At 35.5% G+C, this 18,783-nt stretch overlaps 1 protein-coding gene across 4 annotated transcripts in view; it reads right to left on the bottom strand.

The window, feature by feature from the left end:
- Positions 1-18,783, bottom strand: part of SLCO1C1 (solute carrier organic anion transporter family member 1C1) — a 60,507-nt gene that overhangs the window by 24,165 nt on the left and 17,559 nt on the right. For all 4 annotated transcript variants that reach the window (XM_009180337.4, XM_003906086.5, XM_009180338.4 and 1 more), the window contains 5 exons: positions 17,630-17,754; positions 14,173-14,319; positions 11,951-12,049; positions 7,230-7,475; positions 6,060-6,224 (listed from right to left, as the gene is read on the bottom strand). In XM_009180337.4, the coding sequence (XP_009178601.1) occupies positions 6,060-6,224; positions 7,230-7,475; positions 11,951-12,049; positions 14,173-14,319; positions 17,630-17,754 (782 nt within the window). The remainder of the gene's footprint in view (positions 1-6,059; positions 6,225-7,229; positions 7,476-11,950; positions 12,050-14,172; positions 14,320-17,629; positions 17,755-18,783) is intronic.

Genomic DNA, 18,783 nt, shown 5'->3' with positions numbered 1-18,783 from the left:
CAAGATAACTAAATTATAACACAATTCCAAAAAATATTAGTACATTTCAAATATAATGTTGGTTTGATTCTCCCTTTCAAATTTCACAGGATGTATTATGTTGTCCATGGTGGGTCAAGTTGATGACAAATTTCCTTTACATCATATAAGATGTGTTTCTTCCCTCCCCAGGCTTCTCTTTCATTTTAGGTATTTTTAAATCATTTAGTGAGATAGAAATTAAACTTTGATTTATTCTCCACCCACATCATAAAATTTGTTGATCTAAAAATTTTTACCATCTACCATCAAGGAAGTATTCCAAATGGAAATATTGATTTACACTAGTGTCTGAAATTTGTTTCAATTTATTTTCTGTGTTTTCTTTTGAATTCAACATGCATATTTACTCAAATATCAGAAAAACTTGGAGAAATTTAAAAGCGCATTTATTATTATATTGTTATATTTTATTACATAATTATTATTGTTTTAGCACACTCATCAGGTTAAAGATCTTATTCCTTGAGACTGATGTAAAAAGGAGTTATAAGGGATATGTAAAATGTTTGACTAGATTATAGTAGACTAGGAATTAGAAACTTTGATTTCCATACCGATGCCTTGGATTGAAATAGTTATGAGTTATAATAATAGTACTTGGAGATGTTTTAGAATTTTTCTCCTAGTAAACTTGATGTTATATCCTGGACTTTCACAAGAATAATAATAATGTTTTTTATAAGCAACTGTCCTTCAAATAATTCTCTTAATTTTTTCTTACTTGTCTGTGTAACACCTCCAAAAATTGACAGTGATAATCATTGTCATAAATGATAGTTGATATATCTTGTCTACTAGAGGTCTACAAAAGGCATTCTAAGAAATTAAGCAAAAATTACTAAATTATTACAGTCTCTGTATTGAGAAGGAAAAGATAAGATCATTTGTATGTAACTTAATATTTATAGGAGAAGCTTAAATTGAAATAAAGCCACACACCTACAACCATTTCATCTTCAACAACGCTGACAAAAACAAGAAATGGAAAAAGGACTCTGTGTTCAATAAATGGTACTGTGATAACTGGCTAGTCATATGCAAAAGAATGAAACTGGACCCCTTCTTATCATCATATATAAAAATTAACTCAACATGGATTAAAGACTTTTGGGTAAGAATCTAAACTATAAAAATCCTGAAGAAAGCCTAGTAAATACCCTTCTCAGTCTCACACTTGGCAAACAATTTATGTCTTTGTCCTCAAAAGCAACTGCAACAAAGCCAAAAATTGGTAAGTTAATTGAACTAAAGAGCTTGCACAGCAAGAGACACCATCAAGGAAGTAAACAGAAATTCTACAGAATGGGAGAAAATATTCATGAACTATGCATTTGATGAAGATCTAATATCCAGACTTAAAACAACAAGAAAATAGCATATAACTCAATTAAGAAATAGACAACGGACAAGTACAGACACTTCACAAAAGAAAATATGTAGCTGGGTGTGGTGGCTCATGCCTGTAATCCCAGCACTTTGGGGAGTCGAGGCGGGCGGATCATGAGGTCAGGAGATTGACACCATCCTGGCTAACACGGTGAAACCCTGTCTCTACTAAAAATACAAAAAATCAGCCGGGTGTGGTGGCGGGCACCTGTAGTCCCAGCTACTCGGGAGGCTGAGGCAGGAGAATGGTGTGAGCCCGGGAGTCGGAGCTTGCAATGAGCTGAGATCGGGCCACTGCACTCCAGCCTGAGCAATAGAGAGAGAGAGACTCCGTCTCAAAAACAAACAAACAAACAAACCCAAAAACAAACAAACAAACAAACAAAAAAACATTTAAGCAGCCAACAGAGATATGAAGAAATGCTCTCAGAAATAATCATCACAGAAATGCAAATAAAAACCACAATGAGAAACCATCTCACACCAGTCAAAATGGCTTTTGTTAAAAAGTTGAAAAATAACAGATGTTGGTGAGGCTGAGGACAAAAGGGAATACTTGCACAATTTTTGGTGGGAATGTAAATCAGTCCACTATTTTGGAGAGCAGTTTGGATATTTCTCAAATAACTAAGAGTTGAACTAACATTTGACCTAGCAATCCATCAGTGGGTATAAGTCGAAAAGCAAATAAAGTATTCTATCAAAAGGACACATGCACCCATATGTTCATCACAGCTCTATTCACAAGAACAAAAATGTGGAATCAGTCACCCATCAACAATGGATTGAATAAAGAAAATGTGGTACATATACACCACGGAATATTATGCAATCATAGAAAGAATGAAATCATGCCCTTTGCAGCAACACAGATGGAGCTGGAGGCCATTATCCTAAGTGAACTAACTCAGAAACAGAAAACCAAATACTACATGTTCTCACATATCAATGGGAGCTAAATACTGAACACACATGGACGTAAAGTTGGGAACAATAGACACTGGGAACTACTAGAGAGGGAAAGAAAGGAGAAGAGAAAGATTGAAAAGTTACCCATGCTCACTACCTGGGCGACAGGTTCAGTCATACCCTAAACCTCAGCATTATGCAATATAGCTTTGTAACAAACCTGCACTGTACATGTACTCCCTATTCCAAAAAGAAAGTTGAAAAATAAAAATAAATAAATAAATGACAAAAGAAAAAATGCAAATTAGCTGTTTATCCAAATTTCTTTCGTTAAAAATCTTTTTAAAATTCCACAAACTTTAAAAAGCCAAATCATTTCACAATATGCTTCCCAGCCTTTGAATTTAAATTTTATTGTTATTTATTTTCCTTTATTATTTTTTCTACAAAGTTAAAGTAATTAGCATGAGAAAAAATGCTATCTCTAAATTTTAGAAAGAATGTGGCTAACGTTTAAAAACCTGTACAGCAAGGCTAAGTTATCATTGTAACAGTTGGCCCTTGAACATGTCAGGAAATTTCTGTTTATTCTCCCCTCCATGGTATATCAAATGTCTTCTCTCAAATAAGTAAAGGAAGTGTGCTTTTTTGTGTCTATCTCATATTTTATTGCAGGAAGATCGTTATTCCATAGCTCAAGTTAAAAAAAAAATTAAGAAAAAAAGAGAAAGGTTAAAGAAGAAAGACAGAAATAATATTTATTGAATGAGAGATATATGCATTTACCATGCATTTTATCTGTATACTTTCATCTTTATTTCAACCTAGTGATATATTTATTTTCACCATTGTACAAATATAATCAAGGTAAGAGTGAGAGGATATTGAATAATTGGCCCGCTTACCCTTAGTCGGCTGCACCCCATACTTACTAATGTGAAACCAAGATGATCTCAGGAACAATCCTAGCTATAACGATGTGAAATTGTTAAATACTATTACTTATCTCTCACAAAAGTATTTGAATTATCTGTAGACATGACATGTCAGAAACTTTGAAGAATAGAGTTTTAGGTAAATGCAAATTAAACCACCATGAAATACCACAACCCACCCATAAGAATGGTTACAATGAAAAGAATTAACAATTCCAAGTGTTGATAAGGATATGGGGCAACTGGAATGCTCTTACATTTCTAATAGGAGTATAAATTTGCACAACTTCCTTGTGTTTTGGTAATATCTACTCTATTTAAACACATATTCTCCCTCTGACTTAGCAACTGCATTTAGCAATATAATATATATTATATATATTATATTATCTATTATAATACTATAAATAACTCTTAGCTAAAAGCAGAAAACAACACAAATGTCCATTGCACTCCAGGGTATAGCCATGAAAAATGAGCATAGTGGCCCACCAATAAACATGCGGAATGTTGTTTTCTGCTTTTAACTATTATAAATATATTATTTATAATAGCATTATTATTACACATTATAGTATATGTAATATACTATATGTAATACCATATATTATTACTATATTACTATAGTATTACCATATATTTATATATTATATTATATATATTATATATAATATACTATAAATTATAATAGTGTATATAATACTATCTTATTATATAGTGTAATATGCTATAATACATTATAAATAATATATTATATATTATATTAACATATTAAAATGCATAATATTTTATTTGTATTTTTTCTGCCTTTATATTTAAAATACTATTATAAATAATAATTATAATATGATTTATAATACTATTATAAATAATTGTTATAAAAATAATTATAATAATTATTTTATATATTATATACAATAGTTATAGATCATATTATATATTATATTTATTTTATATAATTTATTATTATATATTATAACATATAATATATACAATATATAATTAATAAATATTACATAATTAAGATATATTACATGGTTTAAATATATATTTTATAATGTAATCATTTATAATACTATCATAAGTTTATAATATAATCTATACATATACATATAAAATCATAATTTCTAATGCTATTATAAATAATTGTATGTATAATTATTTTCATAATACATAAAATTGTATATTTTTAATAATACATATTATTATATTACCTATTATAGTATTATAAATAACTATTAGTTAAAAGCAGAAAACAACAGAAATGTCCATCAACTATAAAATGAATAAACAAACTGTGGTATATTTATGTAATAGGCTATGACATAGCATGAAAAAGAATATACCACTGCTATATACAATAGAAAATAATCTCATAGATTTCACTTCAGTTGAAAAAAGCTAGACACAAAAGAGTATATAATATACTATTTAATTTATATGAATTTCAAAAACAGGCATGGATAGTCTATGATAATATAGTTTAGGATAGTTATTAGCTTTGGGGAAAAGTATTGACTGATAAGAGATTTAAGCTTTCTGGGGAGCTAAAATATTCTATATATTCTGAATGCTGGATGTGACACACGCACACATATATATATACACACACATACATATATATATATATCCATCTGAACTGTTTAAGGTCTGTAGACTTAACTCTTGATAAGTTATATCTCAGTATACACATAAAAATGAAATAAAATAAAGTCTTTCTTAAACTTTAAATCCTCATCTATTCATGTTAAAATCAATATAAAGCATTGATTAGCATGCATGGGGTATTGGAGAAAAAAGCCACAAAATATTTCTTTAGTAATAAAATTAGTAATAAATAAGCCAATAAGAAATAAAATTAATTTGAACCAATTGATGTTAAAAGTAAAAATGTTCAGTGATGTAACCTTAACATCAAGAATTTTGGAGAAAAATCTTTTAAACTAAGAGTCAATTATATTAGCATGTGCTATGTGCCCATTACCAAGATTATCATAGAAAAATTATATCTCCTAAAATACATTTGGCTGTTTTTTTTTTTTTTTTCTCCTTCCAGGTCTCTTTCAGAGGTAGAAATATAAAGTGATTTTTTACAATACTAAGAGAAAATTATTTTTTACCACTGGAGTCTCTTATCATAAAGGAGTATGTCCCAAGAAACAAAATATTTTATGCCTTGAAATAGTAACATTAAATAATATCTTTGTGGATTAAAGAAATGAATCTAGATTTTTTTTTAATATCTAATTACTTCCACAGTGGTAGTCATCATGTATTTGTAGGTTCTGGTTTCTCTTCTTTCATTTCTTCATACTTTTCTATCTTTTTATTGACCATGTTGCTAGAAACACAACCCTTTGAACTAACCCAGTTGCCAGGAGTCAGAAAAGTTTTTTGACTGTGAAAATGCAAGCTTTGTTTTGGAATGAACATCTTTTAACCTATCTCATTGTCCATTTTATATAATCCTGGAAACTGTTCATGTAAAATGGTCACTGTTTTGAGGCTTTCACTACACTTAAAAGACAAATATCCAGTATTATTAACAAATTCCTCATAAAATGCATGTTTCATCTCTATGATATCACTTCAAGAACTGCGTGCTCTCTGGGTTACTTACCCACAGATGCAAATAATTCTAGCTACAAAATTCTTGCTACTTTTTGAGCTCATCTAAAATGTCATAAATTACCTAAATCTTGGAACGATCTTCTCTAAGATTCCCAAGTTAATCAGGTACATCTAAGAGAATCCCTCTGAGGAAGCATGAAAGGCAGATGAGCCTACCGATCACAAAGTTGGCCCTGGAGGATGACTGTCCATACTGCTGCTCAATGTACTTTGGTTTGTACGTCACCATGCCGAACAGAGAATTGAACTGAACAGTGCTTGTACATAAATAGAGGAAGTATACTGGATTTCCGAAAAGATTCTTCAGTGACGGAAGAAAATCTATAAAACAAAAATAACAGACTAATTAAAGTTGCTGTCATGCATGGAAGAAGAGGTAGCTGTGGTGGCAGGACTTTCCATTGTCACAGAGTTTGGAAGTAGTCATAGTTTGGCGCACATACACTATGTATGGTAAGCCACTGGCATGCATCAAGCCTGCGATCTGGCTAGGTTCAAATCCAGACATAGGTACTCATTTCTACAGACGTGCAGTATAGGTTATATTAAAGGTAAGAGTCAGAAAAGAACAGATCCCTCCAACTGATGTGGGCAAAAGATGAAAAGGATGAGAATACTCCCTCATCATCCAGCTGGGAGTCACAGGCAGGACATAAAGACCTTCACTTTTCTTGTCTCTATTCCTCAAACTTATCTTGTGGTCAAAGAGAAAGAAATACGAGAGTTATCTCCATTTAATATGTGAATTTTAGTGTGAGAAATGAGCATTGATCTTTTCCCTTTTTCCTATTATGTAGACTACTAATTAGACATGTGAAGAATTTCTGCAAATGTAACTATTGCTTGAAGGGACACGAAGAGGGGCTGCTCATTTCCATGAAGGGGGTTCATTAGAACACTAGGTTTTTGCCTACAGAACACTCACCCCTCTGATCATTGGTGAGAGACATGCATTGATACACATCTCTCAAATGAATAGATCTTATCTGTGGAAAGGCTGCCAACCCTGAAGATTAAGCTTTTTATTTTCTGTATACACAGAGTTACAGGAAGCAGCAATCCTGGGTAGAGACAACTGTAGGAGCTACACTGAGGAGGTGTGAGAGGGTAGGGACATCAGCAGGAAAGGCTGTCAAGCCTTTGGTCTTTGGTCGTGTACTGCAATCAGTTGTTCAGTAATAAAGCTGACATCAGTTTCCAGTTTTGCTTCTGATATGGTTTCTCAATTTTTTTAATACATGAAGGGAAGTGAAGGATATAATTTATAAATCTCCTTAAGTCCCAACAGAAAAATGAAAATACTACAAAATCGAGAATTTTACTTACCTCTTGCCATTTCCATTATTTTTGCATTTTCTCCCTGGGGTGTTTGGTAGTCTGTGTGATCATCTCTAATAAACTTGGATTTCTCAGAGGAAGAATTAGAATCCTCTCTACTTTGGGATCTTGGTAAACTCTTTGGTAAATACCAGAAAGGCACAGCTGCAAGAAGACTTATGATTCCTGCTATTAGATAGCCAAGCCACCAGGCTCCTACCCACTGGGGATCTTTTGGGGTAATGGTTATGTGATCTGAAAGACAGAGGAGATGGCTAAGTAATACAAACAGCAAAGCTAATATGTTAAAATAATCTACTTAAAAATAAATCATTGCAAAACTCTATAACATCATAAAAATACCTAATAATTCATCTATGCTATTTTTTTTTTTTGATCTGGATATTATCACAGGCATACCTTGGAGATTTTGCAGGTTCAACTCCAGACCATCACAATGAAGTGAATCTCACAATAGAGAGTCACATGAATTTTTTTGTTTCCCAGGGCATACAAAAGTTATGTTTAATTATACTGTAGTCTACTAAGTATGCAATAGCATTATGTCTGAAAAATGTACATACCTTCATTTAAAATATTATTGCTAAAAAATGCTAATGATCATTTGAGCCTTCAGTGAATAGCCATCTCAATGTTGATGGCTGCTGACTAAAGAGGGCAGTGGTTGTTGGAGGTTGAGATGACTGTGGCAATGTATGAATATAAGGAAATGATGAAGTTTGTCACATAGATCAACTCTTTCCTTCATGAAAGTTTTCTCTGTAGTATGCAATGCTATTTGATAGCATTTTACCCACAGTCAAACGTCTTTCAAAATTGGAGTCAGTCCTCTCAAACCCTGCCACTGCTTTATCAACTAAGTTTCTGTAATTTACTAAATATTTTGTTGTCATTTCAGTAACGTACACAGCATCTTCATCAGGAGTGGATTCCACCTCAAGAAGCCATTCACTTTGCTCATCCACAAGAAGCAACCCCTCATCTGTTCAAGCTTTATCACGAGATTGCAGCAATTTGGTCACATCTTCAAGCTTCATTTCCAATTATAGTTGTCTTGCTATTTCTACCACATATGCACTTACTTTCTCCACTAAAGTGTTAAACACCTCAAAGTCATCCAGGAGGGTTGAAATCAATTACTCTCACACTCTTGCTAATGTGGATATTTTGACCTCCTCCTATGAATTACAAATGCTTTTAATGGCATCTAAAATGGTGAATCCTTTCCAGAAGATTTTAAATTTATTTTGTCTAGATTCATTAGAAATCACTATTGATTGTAGCTATAGCTTTGCAAAATATATTTCTTAAATAATAAGACTTGAAAGTCAAAATTACTCCTTGATCCATGGGGTAGAAAATGGATGGTATGTTAGCAGCCATGAAAACATTTATCTATTTGTACAACTCTGTCAGAGTTCTTGGGTGACTAGGTACATTGTCAATGAGCAGCAATATTTTGAAAGGAATCTTTTTCATAATTCTGAGCAGTAGATCTCAACAGTGGGCTTCAAATAGTTAGTAAACTATGCTACAAAAAGATGTGCTGTCATTCAGCACATCTTTATTGATCTAGTTGTAGAGCACAGGAAGAGTCTATGTGTAGGAATTTCAGAGTGTTAAATGAGCATTGGCTTCAACTTAAAGTCACCAGTGGCCTTAGCCCCCCAACAAGAGAATCACCCTGCCCTTTGAAGCTTTAAAGTCAGGATTGACTTCTCCCCTATGGCTGTGAAAGCCCTAGATGGCATCTTCTTCCAGTAGAAGCCTATTTCATCTAGGATGAAAATCTGTTATTTAGCATAGCCACTTTCATCAATAATCCTAGTTAAATATGCTGGGTAACTTTCTGCAGCTTCTCCACCAGCACTTGCTGTTTCACCTTGCACTTTTGTGTTACGGAGACAGCTTCTTTCCTAAAACCTCATGAACCTATCTCCGCCAGCTTCAAACTTTTCTTCTGCAGCTTCCTCATCTCTCTCAGCCTTCATAGAATTAAAGAGGGTTAGGCCTTGTTCTGAATTAGGTTTTGGCTTAAGGGAATGTTGTGGCTGGTTTAATCCTCTCTCCAGACTACTAAAACTTTATCTCAATAAGGCTGTTTCACTTTCTTATCCTTCATGTGTTTGCTGGAGTATCACTTTTGTAATTTCCTGCCAGAATTTACATTCACAACTTGGGTAACTGTTTGGTGCAAGAGGCCTAGATTTTTGCCTGTCTTGGCATTCAACATACCTTCCTCATTAAGCCTAATCTTTTCCAGTTTTTGTTTTAAAGTGAGAGACATGCAACTCTTCCTTTCACTTGAACACCTAGAGGTCATTGTAGGGTTACTAATTGGCCTAATTTCAATATTATTGTGTCTCAGGGCATAGGGAAGTCCAAAAAGAGAGACAGGGGAATGGCCAGTGGAGCAGTCAGAACACAGGCAACAATTATCAATTAAATTTGCTGTCTTATATGGGCACAATTGTGGTGCCCCAAAACAATTACAATAATAACATCAAATATCACGATCACAGATCTCCATAATGGGTATGATAATAATAATAATGATAATAAATAACAATAAAAGCTTGCGATATTAGGAGAATTACCAAAATGTGACACAGAGACACAAAGTAAACACATGCTGTTGGAAAAATGGTGCCTATAGACTTGCTCAACACAGGGTTGCCACAAACCTTAAATTTACTTTATTGTATTTGCAAAATGCCATAAAGTAAAGCACAGTAAAACAAGCTATGTCTGTATTATCTCTGTTATTGAAGGAAAGAGAGTGCTTTTTGGAGCAAGATACTTTCTTTTGTTCATTAGATTAAAAATAAAGAGTCTAAATTCTGGAAGAGGCCTTATGATTTTCTTTTTTTCTTTTTTGAGACGGAGTCTTGCTCTGTCGCCCAGGCTGGAGTGCAGTGGCGCCATCTCGGCTCACTGTAAGCTCCGCCTCCCGGGTTCACACCATTCTCCTGGCTCAGCCTCCTGAGTAGCTGGGACTACAGGCGCCCGCCACCACGCCCGGCTAATTTTTTTGTATTTTTAGTAGAGATGGGGTTTCACCGTGTTAGCCAGGATGTTCTCGATCTCCTGACCTTGTGATCCGCCCGCCTCGGCCTCCCAAAGTGCTGGGATTACAGGCTTGAGCCACCGCGCCCGGCCTGCCTCATGATTTTCAAACCGTGCTCTCAGGTTCTGCAGAGAGACCCCTGGTAAAAGGAAGGCAACCCATGGGGAGAACTTTGAAGGCTCAAAACCTCATGTGGTGGCTCTTCTATATCAGCACCACTTTCATTTGATTTGCATATTGAATATCTGTGTGAGATTTTACTCGAAGAGTTATGCCCTGCACCCTCCAGTCCAAACCCCGTGGAAACCTCTCACTATGATACTAAATTTGAGATTCATTCAAATCAGTGGAATATTTTTAAATAAATGGTGGTTAATACTACTTCAGAGCTATTCTGGATACGAAGAGGTATTTGTATGTGTAACCAAAACTTTAGTATTTTATTCGTCGTAAAAACTTTGTTTTTGAAATCATTTCTGATTTGCCTAAAAATAAGTATTGACAGGTTTTTGAATCAAAGCAAGTGGGTGTTGTTTTCTTCCTAGGCAAGAACCTAGAAAACATTTCATTATATCCTATCATAACATTCTGTGAGAACAAAATAAACACAGGTCCCTTGAGAAGTAGGCTCAACTGCCACTGAATTATACTAGATAAAATGCTTATACTAGGTTATTACTGCATGTGAATTGCTTCCCCTTAACAATTTTCCTCTGTGCTGCTCATTGCATCTATACTTTCTTGTCTTTAAAATCCATCAGTGGATTTTAAACTTTGTGAAGTCAAGGAACTCAACTGATTTGTTCAGAGCTGTAGAATAGCACCTGGCATAAAGTAAATGCAAAATAATTGGATGGGAACTAATGAATGAGTAAATAACATTTTTGAAGCTTGCCTTGTAGTTTATTTGATTTAAATGCAAGAATTTTGCTTTCTGTTTTAACATGCGAAACTTCAAAATGCAATTCCACATTTGTTTTTTAAGTGAAACTTGTTTACTTTGTAACAGATCTCTTGGAATTCTTTAAAAAAAACTGACAAGTGCCCTCTATTTCTAGAGGGTGCATCTCACAGAGATAGAAACAAATTATTAGCTATGAAAAGATCAGTGTCCCCTCTGCCATTTATTTCCTACACAAGCAATATCCCAGAAGAAAAGCCAGTCTTGCTCGATAATATGCTATAATATGTTTCCACCTAAAAATGACTTGTAGAGTAAAAACAAAAAGAAGGGCTGTTTGGTTGCCAGTAGACTTTAAATCCTTGGTCTTTCTGTCAAGTCCCCAAATACATTATTAATTGACGTAACTGTAATAAATGTTGACACACCTGAAGCCAACAAGAACGAACAAGTAGCTACAGTTTTCAGTCTTAACTATGCTGGAATGCATTTAAACTGACAAATCAGATGTGAAAAAGGATACATCTTAATAACAAATCATTGGTCATCCAGTTCTAATCATCACCTATTTTTCGTATTCCATTTATTAATCTGTGTAACTATATTAATAATAAATTTTTAGTTTATGAAAGATTATGACTGCCATTTTATAAAAAGGCAATTTGATAATTTCCACACCGTTCCCATTAAAAAGTTACAGTAACTAAAATAAATGAATAAATAAAAAATAAACTCCCTTACCTAGGTTTACAAAGCCAATGTCAACATATAGTTTGGCACATAATGAGCCTAGCAGGAAACCAAAAATTGGTCCTATAATTGCAACCGTCTGCACACACCCTGCACCAATAAAAGAAAAGGAAGAAAAAAGCTGTCATTTCTTTACTTTGATAAATTAATACAATTTTAAACAAGAAATGTGAGATCCAGTCAGTAGCTCAAAATGTTTTAACTCATTTGCATGTGTTTAGTCAACTTTAAAACCACATTGAATCAGAAAATAATCCTTCACTGCTTTGGGAGAAGAATGAACAATTTTAAGGCATTAAGTATGTCTTAGTAAGAAAATAACATTAATACTCTGAGGAAGTTAACTTTCCAAAATGGAACAAACTGTATTTCCTAGGATTAGATTGCCCATTGATAAAAATTGGAATTGTATTAATTTTGATAGTTTGTCAAAAACATTTTACATTCAGTTAAGCGTAAGACTTGTCTTGACATTCAAATGGATTTCTTCCACTTTAGTAAAAAATTGCATCCATTCACTCCGAGATTCTGTGGGATCATTAGTGAGAGCAGGACCTATGCAGATCCCCAGATCCAGCTAACAAAGGTACTAGGATTTGGAGCAGGAAAAGTGCTCTCTGGAACCCTCTTGACCATTCAGGTCAACCTTCATAGATAGGTGGAACAGATGGCCTAAAGGACACCATTTCTAATAACCAGAAAGGTACTTCTTCCCTTCCAAACATCTCCAATCTGTCTTTCATTTCACCACAAGGTTTAAAACACACATATTCATGGGAGATTAAGTTAACTGGAAGAGTAAACAGCAGTTACTAGATACTTTTTACCAGAGGGAAAAGAGAACAAGCCCTGAGTTCCTAGAGAAGAAGGGGACACCTACGCACCTGTATGCTTCTCCTGGCTGTGACCTTTCCTCCAGTCTCCAGAGTAATTGCCTAGTGCAGGTGATGAAGTGTTTGTTGCAGTTCCAGTTCCTGATTTTTTTTTTTTTTTTTTTTTTTGAGACGGAGTCTCGCGCTGTCACCCAGGCTGGAGTGCAGTGGCACGATCTCGGCTCACTGCAAGCTCCGCCTCCTGGGTTCACGCCATTCTCCTGCCTCAGCCTCCTGAGTAGCTGGGACTACAGGCGCCCACCACCGCGCCCGGCTAATTTTTTGTATTTTTAGTAGAGACGGGGTTTCACTGTGGTCTCGATCTCCTGACCTTGTGATCCGCCCGCCTCGGCCTCCCAAAGTGCTGGGATTACAGGCGTGAGCCACCGCGCCCGGCCCAGTTCCTGATTTTACTGGAGTTTTCTGTTAGAATAAGAGCTGTGATCTTAACTATAGCCTATCTGGGTGTAACCAGCACCCCTTGGAGTCCTGCAGAGCATAGCCCGGGCAAGATTATACAGTGGACCTAGCTGTAGCATCCCCTCAATGAATTTAAATCTTGCCTTTCTGTCCCTGAACGTGAGACCTTTAAAAGATCAGAATTTCAAGAAATCAAGACTGATGTGTGTCAACACCATAGGAAAGGGTACAATAAAAATTTAAAAAGGAGAGACTGACGTGTGTTTCTAGCTTAATATTAAGACATCAGAGGAAACCAAAAAATGCTCTGTAGATGCATCTTACCTTAGGAGTTTGCCTCTGCTATATTATTTTGGTTTTTGAGATTTTTAGTTACTGGTCTATTTACTGGAATGTGTTCCAGAGATGAGGTAGCCTCATGCCTTGCTTCTTTTTTTTTTTTTAAATAATTCTCTTTATCCATTTCTACCTGCTTTTGAGATCTCAAGATTTCTCGTTGCCTATCCCTCATAGCTTAAAATAATTAGGACTCATCAAATGGAAAGCAGTTTCTAAGGCTCAAGAAACAAACTTTTAAGTAAACTAAAATACCTAAATGCTTTAGCTGTATAGTTAACCCACTAAAAATCACCTATGAAACCTGAAGCCCACGAAGCTTCACAAGGTCATACATCATTGCAGTTGAGCTCACAGTTATTTTCTTTTAATCTGATGCTCCCTTTCTAATGCAATAGGTCCCTCTAACTGTGGCGTCTTCATCATCCAAATCTTAAGTGTGCACTTCAGAAATGTGTGAGCTAAACAAAGGAGTTGGATATGAAGTATACAAAGCTTCCACATTTAATCTAGCATAGAGTGGAATTCAGAAAACTAGACACCCTTCTTCCCAAGAAGCTAAGTGAAGCAATATGTCAGTATTACCAATATAGAAAGCTGCATTGTCTTCACTGGCAAAATCATCCAGGTAGGCAATGCCCAGAGGCTGAATGGGAGTTTCTCCTATTCCGCGAAGAAGATTGCCCAGGAAAACATAAATCCACATGGAAGAGCTAGTGTCCACTTCACATTCTTGAAAGAAAGGCAAACCAGAGGATTGAAAATAGATCACTATAAAAATTAAATATTTATTCTGCATTTCTACATTTCTACAATATATCTTAAACTGAACTAGAACGCAGGAGTTTTTGTGCAATAGTCATAATTTGATGGGAGTTTGGTCAAGTTCTAAAAATGTTTTATATCTTCAACCTTTTAGGCAGAGTAAATCTCCGAGAGACTTCACCGAGGAACTCTATTGCTTCTTGCTCCTCATCCCTTTACTTTTTATTCTCTCCTTTCCATTTCATTCCTGCCCTGAGCTATCTGAGTTCCCACACTACAATGACATTCAATATCTATCTGGCGCAAAACAGAAAATTTGGAACAAAGTCTTTCTCACCTTAATTTTTAGTTCTGTTTTTCAGCAGAAATCACTAGTACTCTTATCGTTCCCTCAGTTTTATCTGAAATTCGAATTTTTATATGGTTGATATTCCAACATTTGGGCAGTATTGCCTACATTTATATTTGTTTGTTAGTGAATAACCATTTTTAGGACTCTAGAAACAAATTTACATAAAAATGATAAATCCCTATACTTTAGCAGTATAGTTATTCCAACAAAAACGTTTTGACAGCATTTTTAGAGTAAAATTCAATGCTAACCATTTTAAAATGCTTTTGTAAAACTCATGTCTTAATATGATCATGTGCACTAGGATAATTACCCTCATATCATAAATGAAACATAGCTTTGAAGGTTTAGGTGTTTTAATAAAATTGATAATGTTAACAACCTCCAACAATCATCACTGCTGAATGTTCTTTCTCTGCCACGTGCTGAACTAACTGGTTTGCAGGCATTTTTTAATTGAATCTTCCTAACAATCCTATGAAGCAGGAGTTATCTTTACCTGTTAATAACTCTTAAAGTAATTTTTGGCTGTGAAGAATAGATTATGCGAAGATCCAAGGTGAACACCTTTGGGCAAGTGAATCAGACTGCATAATTAACAGAAAAGACTCCTTTGCACTCATGTGGATTCTATCTGACTCTGCTTCTTCTAGAAAAGTTCAAATGACCATGGAATTTTCACTTGTCTGGATTTCTATTCTGCTTCCAAAAATACTATATGAATTAGTTTTCTAAAATTAACTCTAATGTATATTCTAGCCCTAGCAATTGTATAATTCTAAGAAGCTTGTTGGTAGGAGAGTCTCATAGTAGAGAAGTGTAGACATCTTAGGTGTGTGCTTTTTAATACAGTAACCATAAGCCACACGTGGCTATTAAAATTGAAATTAAATAAAATTAAAATTCAGTTTTTCTGTCACAGTAGCTATATTTCAAATACCCAACAGTCGCCTGCAGCTAGGGGCTACTGTATTGGACAGCAAAGATATAAGACGTTCCCATTATCACAGATAGTTCTGTGGACAGCTCTGCTATAGAGTGTTGTAGGGGAGATGAGGATTGTATGTGGAGCACTTTTGAGAAGATCCTTATTATCAGCTTTAGGGTGAGCCTTGTGTCCACTATGCTTAAGGAAACAGACGTTAAGGGAACAGGACCTCACCTGAAGGAAAGAAAATAATTGTCTGTTTTTCTCTGTATCTGTCCGCTAACTTGTCCTTTTATTAAAAACATTTTAATTACTGAGTCTCTGTTTCACCTTTCACCTTTTTACATTACAGGTTTAACTATTTCCTAACTAGTTGTGCTGTCATTATATCATGTCTCTTTCAAAACAAACCACCTTCCCTGACTGTACATTGTATACAGATGAAACTGCAAGCCCGTAAGTCAGCTCCCTGCCTTCTTATTTGAACCTAAGCCATATTTATTATCCGTTACATTTTTACATAAACAAGGATGCTGTTCTTGTCCATTGATTTGAATGCATCCTCCTGAACATATCTATTACCCCCTTTCCTATTCTCCTCTTTGTCTAGAATGTGTTCTTTCTTTTGATACAGCAGGAGAGGGTAAATTTTTTACATTTCTGTGCTCTTCCCTTCCTTCTCCTTCCACATTTCCATATGTTTTTAGTCCTTTGTCCCCTCCCTTCATTCAAACAGACAGGGTTCATTGCCCAGAAAAAAAAGACATCTCAACAGAAAGTACTAATGAGAATATTAGGGGAGTGAAAAGGTCTTGTGGAATAGATAAGAGATTTGGATGGATCACAGGTACATATTAATTTTAAAAAGGCTTCCATTCTGCCTGTATACAGTGTGGTTCCTCCGGTTAGGAGTAGGGGGTGAAATCGGGAGGTGGCAGGGAAGGATTGTGGAGCATATTGATGCTGAAGGGAAGCTGAAGGGAGAAGAGGGGATTTGCTCTCCCTGCCTGCACTGAGTCCTAGAGACACAGTAAACACCTGTGGATAAATTCATGGCTACTCTGAGTAAGGAAAACCTGTGTTACCTTGGCCAGGTGAAGCCCAGGCAGGAGGCAAGACTCTATTTCAGTCTAGTTCAGATTCCTGCCTTTGACTCGCGGGACTTCCGGTGTCGACAGTGATATAGAAGAGAGTATCCCTATATTCCCAAGGGTGTCTCAGACAAAGCATTGCTGTGCCGTATGCATCAGCCATCTAGAACACTAGACGCTTTGATAAAATTCCTGCATCCTAGCTCAGGTGAAAAATATAATTATTCCCATGTATCTAAGATGGCCACTTCCGTACTAGAGAGAGCTGCTGTGAGAAAAAAAAGTATGAACATGGACATAAGATAGCCCATGGTGACAAGTATGACCAAATATTGTGACCACAAGGGTTTTAGATATCTAAGCTGGCAGGGAACTGATAACACCAGGAGCTCCCCCGACAGGTGTCCATTTTACTCTTATGTAAGCTCCCTAGATTGTAAATAACCCCTGGGGACAAAAAGGGAGGTTAGGGACAAATTGAGATTACATTTTTTGTCAGAATTACATTTGTACTTCTGACAAAAAGTAGCTGAACACAGAAATTAAATTGACTTATGGGAAAAATTTTATTTCTTTGATAGCTGAGCAATGGATTGAGAGTTGTATGTGCTAAACTAGTTTCACCCTGCTTTCAAGACCCACTTATTCAGAAGCATTGAAAGACTTTCCCAGGCACTATCAATTAATGCTCCTTTTTTTCCAAAAGATTTGATCATCTGGTATATTTTCTTAGGATCTAATCAAACATTGCTTTATATTCTAGGAATTTTTATGGCATTGTGATATCTCAATTTAAGTAGTAAAGCTTTTGGAAGCAAAAATCATAGATACTTTTGTCCATCCTAAAGCACATATAAAGTCTTTTTTTAAAAAGCTTGCTTAGTCAAGTCAAAAAAATGATCTTACCGTTACTTATTTTGGATTTTGATTTTTCCATCACTGAAACTGGTAATTGACTGCTTGACTCTAGGAGACATGGAGAGATGCTGAGAGTAGAATTGGAGGAAGGAGAATATATTTCATATTTGTACCTGTATAAGAAGAATGTTTTCTTCATGATAGACTCATTAACATCATACTAAGAATATTATACGTATACTCTATGAATCGTTAGGGTGCCAGGTTGAGCTTGCAGCTGTCTCTGAATCTAATTCACCAAACCAAGCCAACATTTAACAGTAGATTTTGCTGAAGAGGTAGCCAGAAGATCTAGCTCATAGACTCAACACCAAGCTTGTCCTACCCGCGGTCTGTGGGCCGCATGTGGCCCAAGATGGCCTTGAATGCAGCCCAACATGAATTCATAAACTTTCTAAAAACATTATGAATTTTTTTTTTTGCAATCTTTTTAGCTCATCAACTATTGTTAGTGTATTTTAAGTATGGCCCAAGACAATTCTTCTTCTTCCAATGTGGCCCAGGGAAGCCAAAATTTGGACACCCGTGCTTTGCACCATACCTGGGCCAGTCAATTAATGACACAAAATAAAAGTAAAAAGTACTCATAGAGGCTCATCTTAAAGCAAACTAATGACTATAAATCACCTCCCCCCTAGGTGAAAAAGTATTCGACTTGATAAAAGCATGATTTTTTCTGAGTCAGAGAAAGAGCCATAATTAAACAATGTATTGCCATGAGCATACTTTAAAGTTGTACATGTAGTCGAATTACAAGGCTGATTCTGGAGAATGGAAAATGACACACTTTGTACCCTTTATCCTGATGATATTCTGCTTTTTCTCTGCTGGTTACTAGTATAGCAACAAGTTACTTTTTTTTTTTATTTTTTTATTTTTTTTAAGACATGGAGTCTTGCTCTGTCGCCCAGGCTGGAGTGCAGTGGCAGGATCACTGCTCACTGCAAGCTCCGCCTCCTGGGTTCACGCCATTCTCCTGCCTCAGCCTCCCGAGTATCTGAGACTACAGGCACCCACCACCATGCCCGGCTAACTTTTTGTATTTTTAGTACAGACAGGGTTTCACCGTGTTGGTCAGAATGGTCTTGATCTCCTGACCTCGGTCTCCCAAAGTGCTGGAATTACAGGCGTGAGCCACCGTG

The sequence above is a fragment of the Papio anubis genome, chromosome 9, assembly GCF_008728515.1.
Source record: "Papio anubis isolate 15944 chromosome 9, Panubis1.0, whole genome shotgun sequence".
In the NCBI taxonomy this organism is placed as follows: domain Eukaryota; kingdom Metazoa; phylum Chordata; class Mammalia; order Primates; family Cercopithecidae; genus Papio; species Papio anubis.
The sequence above is the reverse complement of the archived record's forward strand: the minus strand, read 5'-3'. Positions and strand labels throughout refer to the sequence as shown.